The 23,837-nt window shown below is 42.1% G+C and overlaps 1 protein-coding gene across 1 annotated transcript in view; it reads left to right on the forward strand.

Moving 5' to 3' along the window:
* CCDC3 (coiled-coil domain containing 3) overlaps positions 1-12,044 on the forward strand; it is a 114,808-nt gene extending 102,764 nt beyond the window's left edge. Inside the window, exon 3 of the mRNA XM_049881990.1 lies at positions 10,362-12,044. Coding sequence (XP_049737947.1) covers positions 10,362-10,637 — 276 coding nt within the window. The 3' untranslated portion in view covers positions 10,638-12,044. The remainder of the gene's footprint in view (positions 1-10,361) is intronic.
* The last annotated feature ends 11,793 nt before the right edge of the window (positions 12,045-23,837 follow it).

Consider the following 23,837-nt stretch of genomic DNA (forward strand, 5'->3'; position numbering starts at 1 on the left):
ACTGCTAGAAGAATGAACAAATCTGTCTTGGAAGATGTAATGGATTGAATTTGTGCCCCCAAATATGTGTCAACTTGGTTAGGCCATGTGTAGTTGTCCTCCATTTTGTGATTTTCCTATGTGTTATAAATCATAATCTCTGCCTGTGGTTAAAAGGATTACTCAGGTCACCTCCCTGATCCAAAAGGGAGTTTCCCTGGGGTGTGGCCTGCACCACCTTTTGTCTCTCAAGAGATAAAAGGAAAGGGAAGCAAGCAGAGAGTTGGGGACTTCATATCACCAAGAAAGCAGAACCAGGAGCAGAGTGCATCCTTTGGACCAGGGGTCCCTGGGCCTGAGAAGCTCCTTGATGAGGGGAAGATTGAGGACAAGGACCTTCCTCCAGAGGCGGCAGAGAGAGAGCCTTCCCCTGGAGCTGACACCCTGAATTTGGACTTTTAGCCTAGTTTACTGTGAGGAAATAAAATTTTCTTTGTTAAAGCCATCCACTTGTGGTATTTCTGTTATAGCAGCAGTAGATGACTAAGACAGAAGAAGTACAACCAGAATCCTCCTTAGAAGCAAGAATGATGAGACCTCATCTTGTGAACTTTGGACCTGTTATCTAGAGGGACCAGTCCCTGGAGAAGGACATCATGCTTGGTAAAGTAGACGGTCAGTGAAAAAGAGGAGGACCCTCGATGAGATGGATTGACACAGTGCCTGCAACAAGGGGCTCAAACATAATGATTGTGAGGATGACACAGGACAGGGCACTGTTTCATTCTGTTGTACATAGGGTTGCTATGAGTTGGAAGCCACTCTAAGGCACCTAACAACAAGTTCTGGATAGAGAAATGAAAGATGAAGCCCTTGTGTACAAGGGGCTTACAGTGTAGGAGAAAGTCAGAGTCAACAACAGTTACAGCCCAAAGCAATAAACAGGACATTGGAAATGGGAATCAATTACATGGCTCTGTCTGAAGGAATCAAGGAAGGCGCCACAGAGGAGGTGACTCCTGAAGGAGGCTTGAAGAGTAAATAGAAGTTAGCCAGTTGGATAAAGGGGTGAGGGGCTGGAAGGTGGAGCTATTCTAAGTAGAAGAAACTACAAGGACAAAGACATAGATACTTGGGAGGGCACAGTGTGGTTAAGGAGTAGCAATTTAATTAATAAAGCTTGAGCTCAGAATGAATGATAATAATAAAAGCTGTCATTTACTGTTGACCCTTCGCCAGGTGCTATGTCAAATGCTTTACATATGTTATTTAGTCTTTATAACAATTCTGTGATGGAGGTACTACTGTCCTCTTTTTGTAATTGAGAAGACTGAGCTAAGATAGCGTCACTGACTTAAACAACCCACTGTCTGCTCAAGGAGAGCCAGGATTACATCTCAGATTTGTCTGCTGCAGAGCTCATGTTCCCACCCACAATGCTATGCTGCCTCCTCTGGGCTGCTGGGTTCGTGCCAAGCCAGGCCGAGGGGAGCCTTTGAGGTGTTTTACAGTGGAAAGAGAACCTTGCTCCAGCTCTGTCCCCTCACCTCCTGCCTGAACCCCCTCCCTGCTTTCCTCTTCTCCACTTGCCTCACCCTCCTGCCACAGCCTATATGAGTCATGAATCTTCCTTCTCTTAGCTCTGGGCATCAGAGGAGACAGCTTTTTTGACTTTAGGTGGAGTAAAGAACCAGATGCCAAGTCAAATACAGTAATAGGAATCTCAGGTTGTCCATCCAGAGAGTCCTCAGAAGAACTGCCCCGTTGTCACTTCCGTGGTTTGAGCGGTTTTTTCAGTAGCTCTGGGTGTAATCCTGGTTGATGCTGTAGAGTCGTTCAGGAAACCATTCTGCATTGATTTGGTCTACCGCTCGCCTCACAGATCCGTGTCTCTAAAAGGTATAAAACAATAGCAGAGACACAGCTACATTTCTACCCTTCTACCGAAGGGGCCAAAGAGGACTGTTGGCTGACCATCAACCTCCCAACAGTGCCTGAATGATGCACGTAACTACTGAATCTTGGTCTCTGCTGTGTACTGGGTCAAAAAACACCACAATGCAAACTTTTCAGATTAACTGACAAATCTCGAGACCAGAATGATCCTGTTTGGAGTGCTTTTCCACGCTGATGTTTGTTGTGACACAGCAGTGATCATCTGTGGGTTCTAGAAAACTTATCTTTTCAGTGTCACTGGGGAATCATTCTAGAAAGAGTTGGTTGGCCATTTTGGAAAGAGCTGTTTTGTTGACTTCCATTTGGAAGTTTGAAACTGGTATCAGTCCATTGAGATGGAGTCAAAAGAATCCTTGACAAGGGTGTTTGAGACCTGAAACCATAGCCTGACAGCCCAAAGCAATAATCATAAATCAGTGTTTTGAAAGTGGTAGGGAAGGGCGAGGGTTTTGAAACGGGTGAGTATGAGGGCCTTAGGGTACTTTGTCCTTCACTTCACTCTTCCTTTGTTATTTGGCTGTAGTTGTCTCCCCTCAAACCCATCCAATTGTCAGTTGATACCTTTGCACCTCTGTTTGCCCTGAGCCCCTCTCTAGACCAGAATTTGGGAATTTTTCCCTGCCAAGAGCCAGAGAGTAAATATGTTAGGCTTTGCTCACTGTATGGTCTCTGGCACAACTACTCAATTCTGACATTGTAGTGCAAAAGCAGTCATAGATAATACATAAATGAACATAACTGTGTTCCAATAAAACTTTATTTGCAAAAACAGAAGGCACAATTTGGCCCAGGGGCCATAATTTGTTGACCCCTCGCTCTACATTTTAATTCTTTCCTTTTTTCTTCCCTTTGAATCCCAGGAAGAGGAACAAAGTGTTAAGACGGCAAGCTATTTGTCTGTATTGTTGCTTTTGGACTCTCTTTTCCTCATTTTTTTACATTTCAGAAAGTACATTTTGTCTTGTCTTTATAGGTGGTTATATAAATTGAAAGCAGCTGTGAAGGCAAGAATCCTCTCAGTGAAGATTTGATATGTCTCTTGCCAAGAAATAGCAATTTTTTTTTTAATAAAAAAAATTGTGTTTTAGATGAAGATTTGCAAAGCAAATTAGTTTCTCATTAAACAATTAATACACATATTGTTTTGTGACATTGGTTGCCAACCTTATGACGTGCCAACACTCTCCCCTTCTGGACCTTGGGTTCCCCATTTCCATTCGCCCAGCTTTCCTGTCCCCTCCTGCCTTCTTGTCCTTGCCCCTGGGCTTGTGTGCCCATTTAGTCTCGTATTTATGGTTGAGCTACATGTATTATTGTTTGTTTTGTAGGCCTATCTAATTTTTGGCTGAAGGGTGTATCTCAGGAGTGACCTCAGAATTGAGTTAAAAGGGTGTCTGGAGGCCATACTCTCGGGGTTTTGAAATAGTAATTTTTAACACTCTGTCTTTTTTGAATAGCTAGATAGAGAATTTATTGACATACTACAGAATCATTCAGGAAAACTTTCTGTACCATACAATGCCAGGCACACATTATGTGCATAATATATTCTTCTTGCTGGGACGAATGTACATAGGGAAGCTGATACTGTTTAGAAATGGCAGAGGTGATTCTATATTGTAACATGGATACATTTTCTTAGCCTTTCTACATCTTGATTATGAAACTTTCCCAAGTACCTGAGCATCCTGGGGAAACCAGAGAACGCATGGGAAGATTTTAGGTAGAGGCACAGGTGAGGAACTCCTCATGGGTTTGTCCTGTCACTGAAGACATGTCAAAAAAGGCCACACTATGTTCACTCAGTCTCATGGGTGCATAAACACCAGTCTCGGCATCTCTCCCCATCGCCTGTGGGCATAAGGATGGAGGAGAACTAACAACTAGTGATCCAGTCTGCAGGTTTACGGTGGCTAAACAGAAATACTTGATTCACCTTTCCCAGCTTCCATCAAAACATTCAGTCAAAAACAAACAAACAAAACCAAACCCCTTGCCATCAAGTCAATTCTGACTCATACCAACACTATAGAACAGAGTAGAACTGCCCCATAGGATTTCCCAGGAGCACCTGGTGGAGTCGAACTGCCGACCTTTTGGTTTGCAGCCGGAGTAGCTCTTAACCACTACACCACCAGGGTTTCCAGAACACTCAGTAGAGGTGTACAAATGGATGCTGGGAAAGTTGTCATGTTAGAATGTCCTGGGGAAAAAGCAGAACCTAAAATCTAATAGCAGGATGATTCCAATTTTGTTTAAAATATTTATCTGTTTACCTATAACCATAGAAACAACACTAGAAGGAAATATATTAAAATGTCTATGTGGCTATCTCTGTGGATAGAATTGCAGGTGATTTTAATTTTGCCTTTTTTTTTTGTCCCATAATTTTTTAAAAAGCTTTTCTACAATAAGCCCATATTGATTTTAAACTTGAAAAAGGTGTTATCTTTAAAAGAAGAAGATGAAGGATGGGCATCCCAGACTACCTTTTGTCTTGTTGAAAATAAAAGAGCAGGCTCCCTTATGGCAACCCTCCCATCCGCCCTGCAGCAGATGTCATTGACCACATGGAACCCTCCAGAGGAAACTCTGCCACAAGTGAACCATTTGCCTAAAGTGTCTGGCAGGCAAGGGCTGTGTCCTCCACAGCCAACCAGCACTGGTGTGCTGCCGGCCTGAGGGTGGGGCTTTGGAGTTGCCAGATGTGCCAGCATCTTACCTATCTGTTGCTTCGGGGCTGCCCAGTATAATTTTTTGTTTCTCTTCGGTTCTTCTTCAAAGAAAATGTAGCAGTACCTGTTACAGCTTGGCTTGGCCTTTCTGCCTCGTCTCGGTTTACAAAAAATACCACAAAGCTAAATGAGCAAATAACAGGTCCTGACTTTTTTTTTTTTTTTTAAAGCACTTTTCTAAAGTGATTGATTTTATCTGGATAACATTCCAGAGAAAGGAGAGCTTCTTAAAGAAATACGTATATTTGAAAGTGCAACTCTCTAGAAAGTCTTACTTTCTTCATAAAAAAAAAATGTAATTTTCTTCTGCAGTTATGCCCAGGATTCAGGAGGTCTCCTTTATTTATCTTTTAATTGTCTAACTTTTTAAAATTTTTTATTGTGCTTTAAGTGAAGGTTTACAAATCAAGTCAGTCTCTCATACAAAAGTTTATATACACCTTGCTGTATACTCCTAATTGCTCTCCCACTACTAAGACGGCATACACCTTCCCTCCACTCTCCATTTTTGTGTCCATTCAGACAGCTTCTGACCCCCTGCGTCCTTTCATTTCCCCTCCAGACAGGAGATGCCAGTATAGTCTCATGTGTCTACTTGATCCAAGAAACTCATTCTTCACCAGTATCATTGTCTATCCCATAGTCCAGTCCAGTCTCTGTCTGAAGAGTTGGCTTTGGGAATGGTTCCTGTTTTGGGCTAACAGAAGGTCTGGGGACCATGACCTCTGGGGTCCTTCTAGTCTCAGTCAGACCATTAAGTCTGGTCTTTTTACGAGAATTTGGGGTCTGCATCCCACTGCTCCCCTGCTCCCTCAGGGGTTCTCTGTTGTGTTCTCTGTCAGGACAGTCATCGATTGTAGCTGGGCACCATCTATTTCTTCCGGTCTCAGGCTGATGTAGTCCCTGGTTTATGTGGTCCTTTCTGTCTCTTGGGCTCATAATTACCTTGTGTCTTTGGTGTTCTTCATTCTCCTTTGCTCCCGGTGGATTGAGACCCATTGATGCCTCTTAGATGGGCGCTTGCTACTGGCTATCATTTTTACAGTAGCAGTTCACCAGGCCTTTCTCCTGCAGAGCAGCTGGGTGGGTTCAAATGGCCAACCTTCAGGTTAGCAGCCTATTGCAAACCACTTGTACCACCCAGGCTCCTTTTAGACTCAGACATACCTACTGCCCATTAAATCCTAGGTTCTTCCTACCTGGAGGCAATAGACCACTTTGCTGCGCACATATGGACCTTCTGCTTGGTAAGGAGCCCTGGATCATGGCTTTGCTGGTGGTGATATTGGACAAGTTACTACGAGTCTTCCTGTGTCTTTTTTGCTCTTACTTAAACCCTACCTATATGAAAGAGGCTGTGAGGATCAGAGAATGGCATAGTCACGAAGGCACTTCAGCTATCCCATCCATCCCTTCCACACTACAGCCTTGCTTTAGAATTTATCATTCCATCTTAATAACTTCCCTGCATTTCCCCCTCAAACCCCTGCTCCAACACACACACACGTCAAGGTGATCCTTTGTAATATCTTGGTTTCTTCAGGTCATCATCAAGAAATTCCTCCTCTTGGCCAGGCTGTGTTAGTCTTGCTGGAGATGAATTCATCATCTGGTTCTAGCCTCCCTAGAGTAGGCAACAGCTGGCCCCATGGTAAGGGGGATGCCTATGAAGAGCGTTGATATCTTAGAAAGATGCTGTATTAAAAAGTGATCACTAAGGTCTCACCAAATGTGCAATGAGTTTTGCATCCCACTATGTTTTTATTTATTATTTTAAAATGCAGTGTTTGAAGCGTGTCATGAAATATGGCTTGAACTTCTCATTGACACACTGTTGGATTCTATTTGTTCAAAATTTGGACAGTTTTGAAAACACCAATCAATTTGTCATACTAGACTTTCTTTGTATTCTTTCATCCTATTTTTGAAGAATCTGTCTTAATTTATAGAAAGACCATGACTGAATGGAAGAGTGGAAACAAAGTGCTTAGCTGATACCTGACCATGTTAAACCTTTGATAAATTATATATTATATACGTAATATTTATTCATACCAACTCAAACCAAACTCACTGCTGTCAAGTCAATTCTGACTCATAATGACCCTATAGGATGGAGTAGAACTGCCTCTTAGGGTTTCCAAGGCTGTAAATCATTACAGAAGCAGACTGCCACATCTTTCTCCCACAGAGTGGTGGTGGGTTCGAACTGCCAAGTTTTTGGTTAGCAGCCAAGCACTTTAACCACTGCGCCAACAGGGCTCCTTATCTAGTCATACACAATATAAATAATGAGTTCTCCGAAGAGTTTCTCCTGCCCACGTCTCTTCTTTTTGAGGGGTCTCATTCTGGCCAGAAGAGGGCAGTGTTGCACACGTGGTTTCCCATGGGAACAGTGGCATCCCCAGCAGGCCAAAGCTCCGTATTGTAGGGACACTTAGCACTTTTTTTTTTTTTTTTTTTTTATTGTATGCCTCAATGTTCAGGCAACAAGGATACAAAGATGAGTATGAAATGGGCCTCAAGGAGTTTGTGATCTAAGAAGAATGTTGAGAAGTACATACCCTTGTGCTCCGTGGTACTTGGTATGTGCTTTGTTACGTACCAGCTGGGGACACCGGGGGAAGCATTACGACAGTGAACCCGCAGAATGGCTATAAGATTGCCAGGCAGAGCTCAGCCCTCTGAGGCTCCGAGATGGGAAAGTACAAGGTGTATTGGGGGAACAACCAGCAGCCAGTTTGCTCTGGGCATAAAGTTGTGAGGAGAAAGATGAGAGATGAGACTGGAGATGTAGGCTGGGTCCAAGTCACAAAGAGTTTTAACTTTTTCCTATAATAATGGCTAACATTTAGTGAACATTTATTCTGTGCCAGGTATGGTTTTAAGCAGTTTGCAAGTAAGACTCACTAAATCCTTGCAATAACCCTGCCAGATAGGTACTAGTTTAAATTCCTAGAGCTACCATAACAAAACACACCAAAGTGGGTGGCTTTAAAGAATAAACATTTATTTTCTCACTGTTCTGGAGGCTAGAAGTCTAATTCAGTATCTCGGCCATGTCGATTCCTTCCAGCAGCACTGAGAGGAACGGTTCATAGCTCTCTCCTAGCTTCCGGTGGCTGCCAGCAATCCTTGGTGTTCTTTGCTGCTTACAGATCCATCTGCTGTCATCATCACAGGGCCTCTGTCCTCCCCCTGTGTTTGTGACTCTGTTTCTGTCTGTTGTTCTCTTTTATAAGATATCACTCAGAAGGGATTAAGGTTAGGACCCACCCTACTCCAATATGACTTCCTTTAATTTAACTGATAACATCTGCAAAGAGGAATCCTATTTCCAAACAAGGTCACATTTACAATGGAGTGGTTAGGACTTCAGCATATCTTTTTAGGGGACACAATTCAATCCATCTCAGGTACCATGATTATTTCATTGTACACAAGAGGAAACTGCGGGTTGCAGGCAGGGTTCTCTGGGAAGCAGACTCTGAGATGGAGATTAACGTGCAGAAGGTTTTTTAGAGAGTGTACTTGGGATCAACACCTAGGAAGGGAAGGGAATGGAAAGGAAGGAAGCAGGACAGAGCAGAGGGAGAAGTTGGACTGTGATGCAGTCTTAACAACGGGCTCAGCCTACCCCGTGGGATGCTCTGAAGCTGGGATGGCCCTTCAGAGTTGTTCCAAGTTGGCACGAGGGACCCTGGCTTTTACACCCTGTGTCAATCAGTTATTGTATGCCAGGGAAGGGGCTATGACCTTAGGTGAGGTGGTTCCCTTAAGCCAGGGACCATTTCTGGAGAGGGACTTGGCTGGGCGCTGTCAGCTAGCAGCACTCCCAACAGCTGGGGGAACAAATCCTTCAGTCCTCTAGCTGGATCTGGGTGATGTGGCACAGAAGCCACCACCCTGAGCTTAAGAAGCTTGCATGAAGTCACAGTGCTTGTCAGCGGAAAAGGCAGGATTTGAACCCAAGGCACTTGGCCTCAAAATTTGGGCTTTTAACCATTCCACAGTGTACATGGTGGGGAGCCAATGGATATTTCTCTAAGCACACAGAAGTTGGGACTGAAGCCTAACTGAAGCCTTTTTGTAGTAACAACATAACTTAGATAGTGTTACACGGAAATTCATAAGGAGCTGCTTTGTTCTTTATGTGCAGCCACCACCTGTCCATCAGTGGAGGCTTTTGTGTTGCTATGATGTTGAACAGATTTCAGCAGAGCTTATGGACTAAGATATACCAGGAAGAAAGGCCTGGCAATCTACTTTCAAAAATGAGCCAATGAAAACCCTATGGATCACAACAGTCTGATCTGCAACCAGTCATGGGGATGGTGCAGGACCAGGCAGTGTTTGTACTATTGTGCATGGAGTTGCTATGAGTCGGGGACTGACTCGACAGCAGCTAACAGGAGCAAAACAAAGCTGTAAACCAAAACCAAACCCACTGCCATCGAGTCGATTCCAGCTGATTGCAAACCTACACTATAGTTTAACTAGTCCACTCTTGGGTATTCTTATATTGTTTTCAATCTCCTTATATAATAAATAATGCTGTAATATATGTGACATTTTACACACATGGGAGTTTTTCTATAAAAGACCCAGAATTACTAGATCAAAGGGTATATATATATATATATATATATATATATATATATATATATAAAACAAACTTGTTGCGGTGGAGTCGATTCCGACTTATAGCAACCCTATAGGACAGAACAGATCTGCCCCATAAGAGTTTCCAAGGAGCACCTGGTGGATTAGAACTGCCTACCTTTCGGTTTGCAGCCATAGCACTTAACCATTACACCATCAGGGTTGATATATAAAAAAAAAAAAAATTTTTTTATAGAGGTTTACATTCCACCCGCAATGTATAAGTGTTTCCCCAAATCCTGACTCTTTGATTTTGCCACTCTAGCATATGAAAAATAGTATTTGATTCTGGATTTAATATATATTTATCTTATTATGAGTAAGGTTGAGCATCTTTTCATATGTTTAGGAGATATTTATATTTCTTTTTCTGTGACCTACCCATATTCTTTGTTTTTCTGTTTGAGGTTTTGTTCTTTTACTTATTGATTTGCAACAGCTCTTTGCTACAATATGCATGGCAAATATTTAGATTACCTTTTTAAAAACAAAATCATACAAGGAACCTAAGTATATAAAGCAAAAGAGAGTCTGTACTCATATTTGCAGCTGGGGGCGGGATTTCTCGGAGAGACTTCTATACTCCAAACATGGAAGTACCAGTTGCCATCTTGAAACTCCAACTCATGGTGATCCCGTGTGTGTCGGAGAATTGTGCTCCACAGGGTTTTCAATGCCTGATTTTTGGGAAATAGATCACCAGGCCTTTCTTCTGTGATGCCTCTGGGTGGACTCCAGCCTCCATGGTTTTGGTTAGCAGCCAAGAGCAGTAACTGTTTACACCACCCAGGGACTCCATATGGGGTGAAAACCCAACAAGGGGCCCTGAGGCTTGAACTCAAGCATTGGCAGTGAGTGGGAGGAAGAGCAAAGCGGTGTGGAGGTGGACTCATATGTGTGTCCTTGTCCTGGGGTGAGGCTGTCAGTGCCCTTGGAGTCTGTTTCTGGGAGGTTCCACACACTCAGGGCAACTTCCTGTGAGAGATTTTCTGAAGTTCACCTTCCTCTTCCTCCATGCTGTTTCCCCAGCTCATGTGCTCCTCGGTGCAGAAGGCCCTGTTTGAGGAAGAGGACCACGTAAAGAAACTTCAGCAGAAGGTGGCCACCCTTGAGAAACGAAACAAGCAGCTCCGGGAGCGGGTGAAAAAGGTCAAGCGGTCTTTGCGGCAGGCTCGGAAGAACAGCCGCCACCTGGAGCTGGTGAACCAGAAACTCAACGAGAAGCTGGGGGCACCCGCTGGCCGGATCCCGCACCTCAATGCCCTGAAGCCCGAGCACGCCCGTGCCAGCTATCTCCGGGGGTAGGGCTCGGGCCACGCGGACGGAGCGGGCTTAGGGCATTTCCTGTCAACAGGCGATTGAAAATGATGGTGGTTTTCAGTGTGTACATATTTCAAATCTTATACAGGATATTTTTACTATGCATTTGGTAGAGTCTACTTTGTTAAAATGGCAAGTTTGCTTTCACGTTGGTTACTAGCCTTGCTGTCCTCAGCATCACACCTCACCTGCTGCCTGCCCTAGCCCGGTGGTGCTCTGAAGTTCTCTGCTTGCCTGCGGGTCAGTTCTCAGCTTCCAGTCACAACCCCTAACTGAGGGGTGGGGGAAAGGGCAGTGAGTGGGGAAAGAACACTAGATGTGCCAGAGAGCCAAGGGCTTAGCCTTTATTTCAGCAGGGTCGGTGGGTTCTAAACTCTAGGCTTCAGTACAACCTTGATGGGCGATCTTAAGCAAGTTGTAGAACCTTCTGGAGCCTCCTTTTCCACATCATTGGAAGGGAGATGGTAGCATTGCAAAGTACCCAAGGATGTATATGAATAAATATGCGCATGGCATCTCTACCCAGCCAGCATTTCCCTCGAAGCCAAGGCACATAAAGGCTTAATGAGCTCATCACAGGTAAGGGAATTGAGTTGGGAGTGGGGCAGCAGGTAATTAAACAGGATGAATTATACCTGATTTCCAACACCATTTACCAGAGCTGAAGATAATACTTATGGGTCACTTGACTCTAGAGGGGAATTGCAGTTATAAGCCTGTCATGTTTCATCAAACCACGTTTCTATATGGGGGGAGCCTGAGCAATACCTCACCCCCTGCTAACTCCTAACGTATTTGTTTGCTCCGTAATTGCTTCTAACTTCTCCAAATTCAAAGTGAACTGACCCAATACACTGTAAACTTCCATTCTACAAAGACCCCTTCTTACACATTGGGCTCAGGTGAACTTATTCCCATGCAGACTCTCCAGAATCTTGTTCCAGACAGTTTTATTTCTTCTTTTCAACGTAGACACTTCCCATCCACCAGCCCTGTCTATGCCCTGACAGCAATATTTACACATCTGTCATGTGTCTGTACATTGGTTCCTATACATAATCACAGCACTTCATCCTCTTTAAAAAAGAAAACTTTGAAAAGAATTTTAAAAAGAAATTAGTTGCCTTGGAGTTGATTCTGACTCATGGCAACCCCGTGTGTGCAGAATAGTACCACAGTCCATGGGGTTTTCATGGTTGTGACCTTTTGGAAGCAGATTTCCAGGTCTTTCTTCTGAGGTGCCTCTGGGTAGATTAAAAGTGCCAGCTTTTCCGTTAGTAACTGTGCACTTAACTGTGTGTACCACCCAGGGACTCTTTAAAACAATACTGCAAATAAAAAAGACTCTTCGCTATACCTGATCACTGGAGGCCTTGACATAGGCACATGCAATCAGGTCGCAGTTGTCTTATTAAGTAGTCAGCTGTGCAGCTGTCTCTTGGTCATCTTCTAATGATGACCTCCCAAACCAAGTGCTATTCCACTGGCAGAAACTGCTGCCTCCCACATATGAATCTGGCACCCATAAATGACCCTAGGTACTGTTGGGCCCTGGTTATACTGTCTTCTCCATCAAAAATGACAGTTGCTATCAGATTTACATTCTTCCTTTAGGAAAACATTGTACTTCATGCCCTGGCAGCCATTCTGGGGAGATGACCCGTGTGTTCACTTGAGTCTTGGTGGCAGGCTGCTGCTCGGGAGGGAGTAGGGGATATAGCCAAGCACCTTGGGGAGAAGTCTGTGCCCTGTATTGGATGGAACAGGGGGTCTTGCTCACGGGTACTTGCATTTCCAAGCTTCTGCTGCTGCTTTGTTAGTTGTATTCTTCATAGGATGGTACAATAGGAGGTGTATCCTCTAGTTTATCCTTCCTGGTGACGTTTCATTATAGCAATGCCGCATCCACCCAAGGGAATGATAAGCCTGAGGGTGATTTACAGCAAGCACTTGAGGGACTTTGGAAGCTGGGTCCCCACAGATGCCTTACGTTCTGCTTTTTCAATAAATGTGAGCAGTGATTTCAACCACAGCAACCAGGCAATGTGTGTTTCTTTTGGGTCAGGGAGGTTTCAGGATTTCCAGCTTTTGCCTGGAAGAGTGATTTGAGATCCTTTGGGGGAAAAGCCTGGGGCATTTAGGAGCCTGAGTTCAAGCTCTCCTGCTGTCCCCGTCTGGACATGGCCTAACCCTGACTCTCCCCAGGTTCCCATCTCTCTACACACCTGCAGCAAAGCAATATTATCCTGACCTGCTGCTCACAAGGGACAAGCACCTCCATTAATCAGTGTCTCCAAAAGTACACTGAGGTCTGTTGCCAAAGGGAACTCCCCAGGTATCTGTTATCTGTTGTGTTGTCATCTCACCCCAGCCTTTGCCACCTGTTAACTGTACTGGTGGGAATTTTTCATGCGTCTGACTCCAAGAATACTCAGAACTTGACCGACTTTCACCAGCCTGTCCTGGTACCATCCCTGAGATGCAGGCCATTGCTTAGTTATACTTTGTGGTACAAGGAGGCCAGTGACTTTTCCAAAGTCACATAGTTAAGCAAGAGGCAGGTGGAACCTGGAACCTTTAAACCATAATCACCAGGAGTCACAAACTGGCAGCACATGGGCCACACCTAGCCTGTGGGTGAGGTTTCTTTGGCTTCCACAGTGTGTTTGAACGTGAATGCCCTTGGCAGGACTCCAGTTTGAGCCACTGTTTCTAATGGCCCCTATTATTTTAGTCCAGATTGAATTTATGGTTCCTGCTTGGCTGCAGAAGTTAATAGGGGCTCTCATATCTGAGGTGCAAGGCCCAGGCCAACTTTGAGGAGAGAGAATACAAACTCAAATCACAGTGATCTGGGATCAAATTGTTGGCTCAGCAACACTCCATATCCTATGATGGTTTTACAGTAAAAAATCAATCAATCAAACACCCAGCAGGTATTTCGTCCTTTCACAATATAGGAATATTATCTCATTTACTATTCCTAACAATAAAATAGTTATCCCCATTCTCCAAGAGTAATCTGGAGCTCAGAAAGTTTAAGAAAATTTCCCAAGATACGTAGCTAGTACACGTGGTCAACCAAAGATTCAACTCCATCTTCATTTCTCTCTATACTTACTCAGCTGTACAATGGGATAATAATCATTCTTACTTCAAAGACTGTTATGAGGACTGATTGAGATTATACATTTAAATGCTTAACCCAGTGCCTGGTACTCTGAAAGGGCTCAATAGATGTTACATATAATAATAATTTTTATTATTAATATTCACCTAAAAGGCCCAATATGTGTCAGAAATAAGAGAATATTAGGTGGGATTCCATATAATTTTCTTTTCAATCTTCATCTTGAACTGTAGCTTCTTTCCCAATCACTATAGAACTTTTCTAGGTCTTATCATTTTTCTTATTCCTGAGCCATCTCCTTTTCTTTCACACTCAGTAGTTAATCATTCCTTTACATTTACCGATAAAATATAATCCATCAGAAAAGTTTCCTCAACATCCTTCCCACTGACAGTCTAGTTTTACCCATCCTTCTCTCCTCTCTCGCACCTCACCTCTCTAGGGCCAAACCTTTTCCCTGTCTTCTTGAGTTCATATTGCTCCCCTCCAATATTTCCCTTTTATTTGACTCTATCAATATTTCCCTTTTATCATATATTTTCCTCTTGAGGACTCCTCCAGCCATACTCAGATCTACCCTTCCTAGGAAAGAAGCCAAAAACATACAAACAACAACAGACCACAACTACAGTAACAGTCATCCTTGGCTCCTGATTCTCCCTGATGTTATTACATTAGCTCTGTTCTTTAATCTATGACTGAATTTCTTAAGGAGTCATCTATACGTGCTGACTCACATTTTCAAACCTTCTATTGCCTCCTTGGTTCATTGGAATCTAGTATATGGCCACACTGCTGCTCTCAAAGGGATAAGATTACCAAGTTCATCTTCCCCCTGATCTTATCAAACTTTAAATTTGCAGCATTTGACACTATTCACCATTATAAATTTCTCTGAGGGCTGCTTTTGCTGTATCCCATAAGTTTTGATATGTTGTATTTTTCCTCTCATTCATGTCAAACCTCCAAAGTTTTGCCATCATACTTAATGGTGGAAGACTGGATACTTTCCATCTATTATCATGATCAAGACAAGGATGTCCTTTCTTTCCCTTTCTACTTTACATTGTCCTGGAAGTTCTGTCTGGTGAAATTTGGCACAAAAAAGAAATAAAATCATCTAAATGTGAAAAGAAGTAGTAAAACTATCTCTATTCACAGATGACATCATTTTATATAAAGAGAACACTATTAAAAAGCTATTGGAGATAAAAAATGAGTTCAGCAAAGTGACAGGATACAAAATCAATATACGATAATCAGTTGCACTTCTATACATTAGCAATGAATTGCCCAAAAATGAAATTAAGACATACTTCCATTTATAATAACATCAAAAAGAATAAAATACTTAGGAATAAATGTAACCAAGGAGTACAAAACTTGTACACTGAAAACTACCAGAACATTGTTGAAAGAAATTAAGGAAAGACCTAATAAATGTAAAGACATCCCATGTTTACCGACTGGAAGACTTAGTATTGTTTAGATGGCAGCACACCCCAAATTGATACATACATTCAACGTAATCTCTATCAAAATTTCAACTGCCTTTTTACAGAGATGGACAAATTGATCCTAAAATTCATATAGAAATGCGATGGACTCCAAATTGCCAGAATAATCTCAAAAAAGAACAAAGCTGGAAGATTCACACTTTCAAAGTTCAAAACTTACTACAAAGCTAAAGTAATCTAAACACTGTGGTACTGTCATAAGGATAGATGTACAGAACAATTGAATAGAACTGAAAGTCCAGAAATAAACCCATACGTTCATAGTTAATTGATATTCAACAGGACTATTTGATGGGGAAAGAATATTCTTTTCAACAAACAGTGCTATGGCAATTGGATATCCACATACAAAAGAATGAATTTGGACCCCCTATTTCATGTTGTTGTTGTTCTTAGCTGCCGCCAAGTCAGCTCCCACTCATAGTGACCCAATGTACAACAGGTCAAAACACTGCTCAGTCCTATACCATCCTCACAATCATTGCTATGTTTCAGCCCCTTGCTGCAGGCACTGTGCCAATCCATCTCCTTGAGGGTCTTCCTCTTTTTTGCCAAACCTCTACTTTACCAAGCATGATGGTCTTCTCCAAGGACTGGTCCCTCCTAATAACATGTCCAAAGTATATGAGATGAAATCTCACCGTTGTCACTTCTAAAAAACATTCTGGCTGTACTTTTTCCTAGACCGATTTTTCATTCTCCTGGCAGTCCATGGTATGTTCAATATTCTTCGCCAACACTATAATTCAAAGGCATCAATTCTTCAGTCTTCCTTATTCATCGTCTAGTTTTTGCATGGATATGAGGCGATTGAAAATACCATGGCTTGGATCAGGTGCACCTTCGTCCTCAGAGTGACATCTTTGCTTTTTAACACCTGAAAGAGGTCTTTTGCACCATATTTGCCCAATGCAGTATGTCGTTTGATTTCTTGACCTCTGCTTTCATGGGCTTTGACTGTAGAGCCAAGTAAAATGAAATCTTTGACAACTTCAGTCTTTTCTCTGTATATCATAATGTTGCTCATTGGTCCAGTTGTGATGATTTTTGTTTTCTTTATGTTAAGTGGAAACCCTGGTGGCATAGTGGTTAAGCAGTTAAGCAAAAGGTCAGCAGTTTGAAACTACCAGCTGAGCCTTGGAAACTCTGTGGGGCAGTTCTATTCTGTCCTATAGGGTCGATATGAGTTGGAATCAACTCAACAGCAACAAGTTTGGTGTTTTTTTTGTTTGTTTTATGTTAAGGTGTAATCCATACTGAAGACTGTAGTCTTTGATCTTCACTAAGTGCTTCAAGTCATCGCCACTTTTGCAAGCAAAGTTGTGTCATCTGCATAATGCAGGTTGTTAATGCGTCTTCCTCTAATCCTTATGGTGCGCTCTTCTTCATATAGTCCAGCTTCTCAGATTATTTGCTGAGCATACAGTTTGAATAAGTATGGTGAAAGGCTACAACCCTGACACACACCTTTCCTCATTTTAAACCATGCAGTATTCCCTTGTTCTGTTTGAACAACTGCCTCTTGGTCTATGTACAGATTCCTCATGAGCATGTCTAAGTGTTCTGGAATTCCCATTCTTCTCAGTGTCATCCATAATTTGTTGTGATCCACATAGTTGAATGTCTTTGCATAGTCAATAAAACACAGGTAAACATCTTTCTGCTGTTCTCTGCTTTCAGCCAAGATTAACTCAAAATGGATCAAAGACCTTAATGCAAGAACTAAAAATATAAAACTCTTAGAAGGAAACGTTAAGTGTAAATATTCATGACCCTGGACTAGGCTACTGTTTCTTAAATATGATACCAAAAGCACAAGTGACAAAAGAAAAAAAAAGATAAATTGGACTTCATCAAGATTAAAAACTTTTGTTCATTAAAGGACACTATAAAGAAAGTGAGAATAGGAGAAAATGTTTGCAAATCATATGTTTGATAGGAACCAATCAAGAATATATATATATATATATATGAAAACTCTTACAACTCAGCAATAAAAGACAAGCAACCCAGTTTAAAATGAGCAAAGGATTTGAACAGACATTTCTCTAAAGAAGATAGACAAATGACCAGTAAGCACAGGAAAAGATGCTAAACTAAAAAAAATAAAAAAAAACCAAACCTGTTGCCATCGAGTCGATTCTGACTCAGCGACCCGGTAGGACAGAGTAGAACTGCCCCTTAGGGTTACCAAGGAGTACCTGGTGGATTCGAACTGCCGATATTTTGGTTCGCAGCCATAGCTCTTAATCACTACACCACCAGGGTTTCTGAAAAGATGCTAGACAGCATTAATCATTAGAGTCCATGGACTCTCGAAAACAAAACCAAACCCCTTGCTGTTGAGTCCGTTGCGACTCATAGCAACTGTATAGGACAGAGTAGAACTGCCCCGTAGAGTGTCCAAGGAGTGCCTAATGGATTTGAACTGCTGGCATTTTTTTTGGTTAACAGACATAACTCTTAACCACTATGACACCAGGGTTTCCCCATGGACTCTAGGAGAATGCAAATCAAAACCACAGAGGGATACCACTTTGTACTTACTAAAAAAACTGGGATGGACATAATAAAAAAAAGGAAAATTACAAGTGTTTTTCAAGCCGCGGATAATCGGAACCCTCATACATTTTTGGTGAGAATGTAAAATGGTTTGTTGCTATGGAAGGCAGTTTGGCAATTCCTCAAAAAGTGAAACATAGAGTTACCATATGACCCAGCAATTCTACTCCTAGACCTATACACAAAATAAAATAGGTGTTCAAACAAAAATGTATACTCAAAAGTTCATAGTAGCACTATTCACAATAGCCAAAAGGTGGAAACAAGCCAAGTGTCCATCAACTGATGAATGTATAAAGAAAATGTGGTATATCCATACAATGGAATATTATTCATCCATAAAATAGAATGAGGTACAGGCAGTTGCTGACTTAACAACATATCTGAGTTACAACGAACTGTACTTACTGCACTTACGGCCGTCCATTATTTTTTTGTACATCTTATTAGTAATAAGTACTGTGTACAATGTTGCAGCACATAATTTGTTGATGTCATCATATCTGTAATTTTACACATAATGTTTCCAACCCCCAAAGACAAATAAAGATCGGATTTATAAAAATACTGATAATAAAAGGCAATAGTAATGAAAACTTAAAAAAAAAAGGAGGTATTTGACTTAATGTCAGAACTGCCTTACAAAGGCATCATTGGGACAGAACCCTGTTGTAAATCAGGGACTACTTGTAGTGATTCAGGCTACAGCGTGGATGAACCTTGCAAGCATTATGCTAAGTGAAAGAAGCCAGACACAACAGGCCACATACTGTATGATTCCATTTATAGGAAATGTTCAGAACAGGCAAATCCAGAGAGAGAGAAAGAAGATTAGTGGTTGACAGGGGCTGGGGGAAGGGAGGATCTGGAGTGACTGCTAGTGAGTACGAGGTTTCTTTTTGGAGTGATGAAAACATTCTGGAAGTAGATAGTGGTGATGTTTGCACAACGTTGTGAATAAACTAAAATCACTAAATTGTATACTTTAAAATGGCTAAAATGGTGAATTTTATGTTATACTGAATTTATCCCAATTAAAAAAAAAATCACCATTTTAGGTCCTCCTGCCTTCCCTTTCTTATCGTACATACTCTCTCATTCTGAACCAAAATGGAAGAAATTCACCCAGAGCCCAGCGACTTTGCTTATATGATTCCCTCGGCCTTTCACCTTGGCCTCGCTTTATCCCCTGAGAAAATTCTATTCAAGTTTCAAAATCTTGCTCAAAGGCTATTATGATTCTCATTCACCATAGCAACTGTTGTAATCCTTTAATATTTTATAAGTTGGCAGTGGGTGGCTATTGAGAAGCCTTGGATTACCCAATCTAAGCCCAACTGGAAAGTTTTGCTAAGTATCATTTGATTTGTGAAGCCTTTCCTGATCCACTAACTAGAATACATTTTCCTGATCCACTAACTAGAATACATTACTCCTTTCTCTGAAGTTCCATAGCCTTTGAGGCACACTCTTATTCTAGCATTGGCTACATTTTTGTTGTTGTTGTTAATTCTTTGTGTCCGTCCCCTTTACTAACTTGTAAGCCTCGTGAGGGCAGGACCTGTGGCTAATTCAGCTCTGAATCCTCAGTGGCTAGCACAGCACAGCCCTAACCAAATGCTTGTCAAGGAAGGATGAAGGAATGAAGAAGGCAGTATCATACACCACCCCTTCCAGAATTTTAAGAATGGAGACATGAAGTGAGGGAGTCAAAAGACAACTCTCTTCATCACCCCGGCCCCCTCCTCTTCCTCCACATCCTGGTCTAGCATCTTTCCTCAGCCCTGGCCAACAACAAAGGCAGGAGTGATTACTCCACGGGTTCTGGGCTTCTTTCAGCTGCTGACCTCAAGAAAAAGTCTACCTTCACAACAGATTCTTCCATTGCCAATATCCTAAAGCAGCTGAGGTGCCATTATCCAAAGCTATTCTTCCATTTGTAAAGGTTCAGCCTCTTCCTTGCTTTCTAACTCTCCTTGACACAGGCACCTACAAAATATCCTTGAAGTACCATCAGCTCTCCACCATATACAACCAACACATAAGAAGAGAACAACTTGAAAAAGTTATTTCCTGGCAAAGACTTTCTCCAGGGAAGGGGTTGAAAAAAATCTTGCTTTTCTACCCTGACCCCTTACTTCTGCTGCCACCCCCCTGGTGTCTACAGCACTTGTTGGCCCCAGCACTGAAGGCTGAACAGTGAAGGGATAAAACTCCAATTAGTTTGTCTGCTGCTTTCTTCAGCTTTCACTAAAGGCTCAAGAAGACTGAAAAAAAGGAACTAAAATGAAACTTCAGATTATCTATTTTTTTTTTCCAATTAATCCTGCTCCCCATTAAAGGATCTTGATTTGGCTGCATCACTCCGTCCCCAAGAGATGAATCTCCAGTTGCCATGTGGCTAGGCACGAACTGGATAGCCTGGGATTCCATTTCTTCCTGTCCAATAAAATGAGAAAATTTCAACCAGACACATAAATGCCCTTTTCTCTTATTAAAAACCTTTTCTTAATTGTGTAGCTGGGTACTCTGAGAGTGGCCTTCAATATTTCTGAACCTTTGAATGCTAGAAGCAGGGATAAAACTGCCATTCTGAAGGTGGCAGAATATTTTATACTGTGATTGTAAACTATTGGTTCTCAACCCTGGCTGCACATTAGGAACAACTGGGGAGCTGTAGACAAAAGGATGCCTACCTGCCAGCCTGCCCCCTCCCCACCTGGAATGGTTTCCAGTATCGGTATTAAAAGCAAAACAAATCCAACCAAACCAAACCCCTTCCAGATGATGATAATATGCAGCCAGAGTTGAGAACGACTGCTTTGAGGGTAAAAGAGGTTATTTTCTATGGGATAAATACTTTATTCTGGGAGGAATTATTTTAGGGAACCCCCTTGGTAAGAAGATATGTCAAGGTACTTGAAGTATTTTCTGAATATTGGTAAAGTGATCCAAGTGCGGATACTTGAGACTGACATATTAGCTATCTACTCCTCCATAACAAATTATTATAAACTTAGTGGGTTAAAACACACATTGTTTTGTCTCACAGTTTCCATGGGCCAGGATCTGGACAGGGCTTAGCTGAGTTCTCTGCTTCAGCATCTGTCACAAAGCTGCGATCAAGGCACTGGCCAGGGCTTCAGTCTTATCTGAAGACTCAACTGGCGAAGGATCCATTTCCAGACTTGCATGGTTGTTGGCAGGTCTAGTTCCTTGCAGGATGTTGGACTGAGACCTCAGTTCCTTGCTGGCTGTTGGGTGGAGGCCATCTTCTGTTCCTTGCAATGTGGGCCTCTCCAACCTAGCTGCTTCCTTCATCAAAAGACAATACGGGAAGTCTGTTAGCTAGAGGAAAGTTGTAATCTTATATAATCTAATCAATAAGTGATATACAATCACTTTTGCCATATTTTATTGGTTAGAAGCAAGTCACAGGTCCTGCACACACTTAAAGGGAGAAAAATACACAAGGACAGGAATACTAGGAGAGGGGATCAGTGGGAGCCATTTTAGAGTCTACCTTAATTGACTCGATGGCACTGGGTTTGCCACCACTGGGCTTTAATGATTCAACTTACGGGGTTGAATAGTGTAAAAGCAGGCCTGGTGGTGCAGTGGTTAAGCATTTCGCTGCTAACCAAAAGATTAGCAGTTAGAATACACCAGCCGCTCCTCGGAAGCCCTGTGAGGCAGTTGCTATGAGTTGGAATTAATTCCACGGCAATAGGTCTATTTTTTTGTTTTTGGTTATGGCGAGGAGGGCAAATCCTTATAGGTAGATTTTTATCACTGTCCCATTATTCCTAACCCACCATCACTGGTTGTTTGCTATTTTTACCAAAGACAACTAGCAACACTGGAGGTAGCTGAAAATCACAGAATCATTGATAAGTTCCCCTTGTCTCCTGGATGTAGTCCGGCATCCAACAAAGAGCCTATAAGACTCAATTAAAAGCACATGGAATTCCATGGTATAAAGTAACTCTAAAGATTCTCTAGTCCAACTCCAATCCATACTCAGATCCCTTTGTAAAATAGTGCTCTCTCTGATGGCTGCTTAGGCTCCATAGGGAAACTTCCAAGGATAGAGAGACTTTCACAAACAGAAGTCCATCATTGTGAGAGGAAAAAGCACAGTGCTGAATTTCTGTCTTGGTTCCTTGGAAATGCTTTCTCTATCTATGATGCCACAGAGATGATTTAGCTTCTCTGTACTAGTCTCCCCGTCAATAAATTTAAAATTTATCTACCTACCTACCTACCTATCTATTCATCTAGCTCTATCTTTCTATCATCTATCATCTCTGTATCTATATTTGCTGTCCAACAGTGGCCTCTGAAATAGATGATAAGGATTTAATTTCTACAGTTGCTCAAGCACATGGATGTCTTCCCAAGTGCAGCTTTACCTAAATCCCACATTATTGTTTGCAAGCAGTGTTTAAAACTGGTTTTCTTTGTAAGTTCAATTTTACTTTGGATTCCCCAAGGCAGTTTCTTTAATGGGAGTTAAAACTCAGACCCAAGTGTTTAGTTTGGAAGAGGAAACCTGTTGCAAATCTCTGGGTTACCTAATCCAAGGCCAAGTGGAAAGTTTTTCTAAGCATCAACTGAAGGGAGGGGCCGGCTTGACCCTTTCATGGCTTTCATCCAGGTAACACCTGTCAATGTCCCAGAAGTATAAACCTTTCAGATACACCCAGTCAGCCTGCCTGCCAAGAACTATGAACCACGGAAGACTTCAGAGGGAAAAGCAACACATCACAGTTTGAGATAGATTTTTTTTTTAATTTCTTTCTTTTTTTTTTTTTTTGCTTGTTTTGATCAGGCGCATCAGTGATGAGGAGTAGAATTCTTGTCCTGCTATGACTGCAGAATTTCATCCCATCCATCATTCACCCTAGCACGTAGTGTGAGCTGGGCCTCCAGGAGACTTCCCTTATCTCCACACCATGACTCACAGCCCACCAGTAGCATACAGCAGGGTCACTGATGGGGGCAGGGACCCTGGGTACGGGGGAGGGGTGACAACTGGCATTCACCTTGGGAAGAATAGAAGTTTCTCCCACAGTGCTTACTCCCATCACATAGAATCTATTTCTGCTTGAAAAATCCTGTTGGTCATGGTAACACGTTTTCAACCCATGCAATTGGTCACTTTTTCATTTTACTTCTGCAGTAGGACTTTCAAAAATTGGATTCTTGTCCTTTATTATTATTTTTTGGTGGGGGGGGAGTGGTGGTGGTGATAATAAGGAACATTATAACCCACAAATCAGAGCACATAAAAAGCAACTACATAGCATTTCAGAAAGAACCATCTCTGAAGAACAGGCTTTACTTGCAAACTCATTTTTACCATTTCAGTGTTGGACACCAAGTGCCGTCAAGCCATTGCGTTGTACACATTAAGCATTTCTCAATTTCAAATAATCAAATATCAGTGAGCTTTAGGGATTGGGGAGTCACCAGTTCTTCTTCCCTGGAAACTCAGGCTGCAAAGATTTAGCCTCTTCTTTTTCTGCTTTCCCTTTCTTGTGACTGACACATACAGACATTTCCAGCACTCTATCACACTATTTAGTGAAGAAGAGAGCTTTTTCATCTCACTAAAAAGAGGCATAAACAATATTTCAAAAGAGAAACAAATTCTAACATCTCCCTGCATACATCACGATTTCACTAAGCCTGTGAACTCTGACTTGCTGTTGCAGGATGGAAACTTCGCCAGGTTTTCCCTTTGTCTTAATGTCTCCCCATTGGCTAATCCATATGCTAAATTCTTCAGAAAAGAAGCAGACCCCTAGTTCAGGTTAACAAAAGTCTTCACCATTTTAACTTCCGCTTTGGAATTTTCCTGCCACTTCATTGTCCACTTTTTTAACTGGGCCCACTGTGTTCCTTCTCTTTCAATAGATTTGAAGGATAAAGCTTGCTTGAGAAACCAGAGAGCTGTGTGATATTGTCAGCTTC

Source organism: Elephas maximus, chromosome 4 (assembly GCF_024166365.1).
Source record: "Elephas maximus indicus isolate mEleMax1 chromosome 4, mEleMax1 primary haplotype, whole genome shotgun sequence".
Lineage (NCBI taxonomy): Eukaryota > Metazoa > Chordata > Mammalia > Proboscidea > Elephantidae > Elephas > Elephas maximus.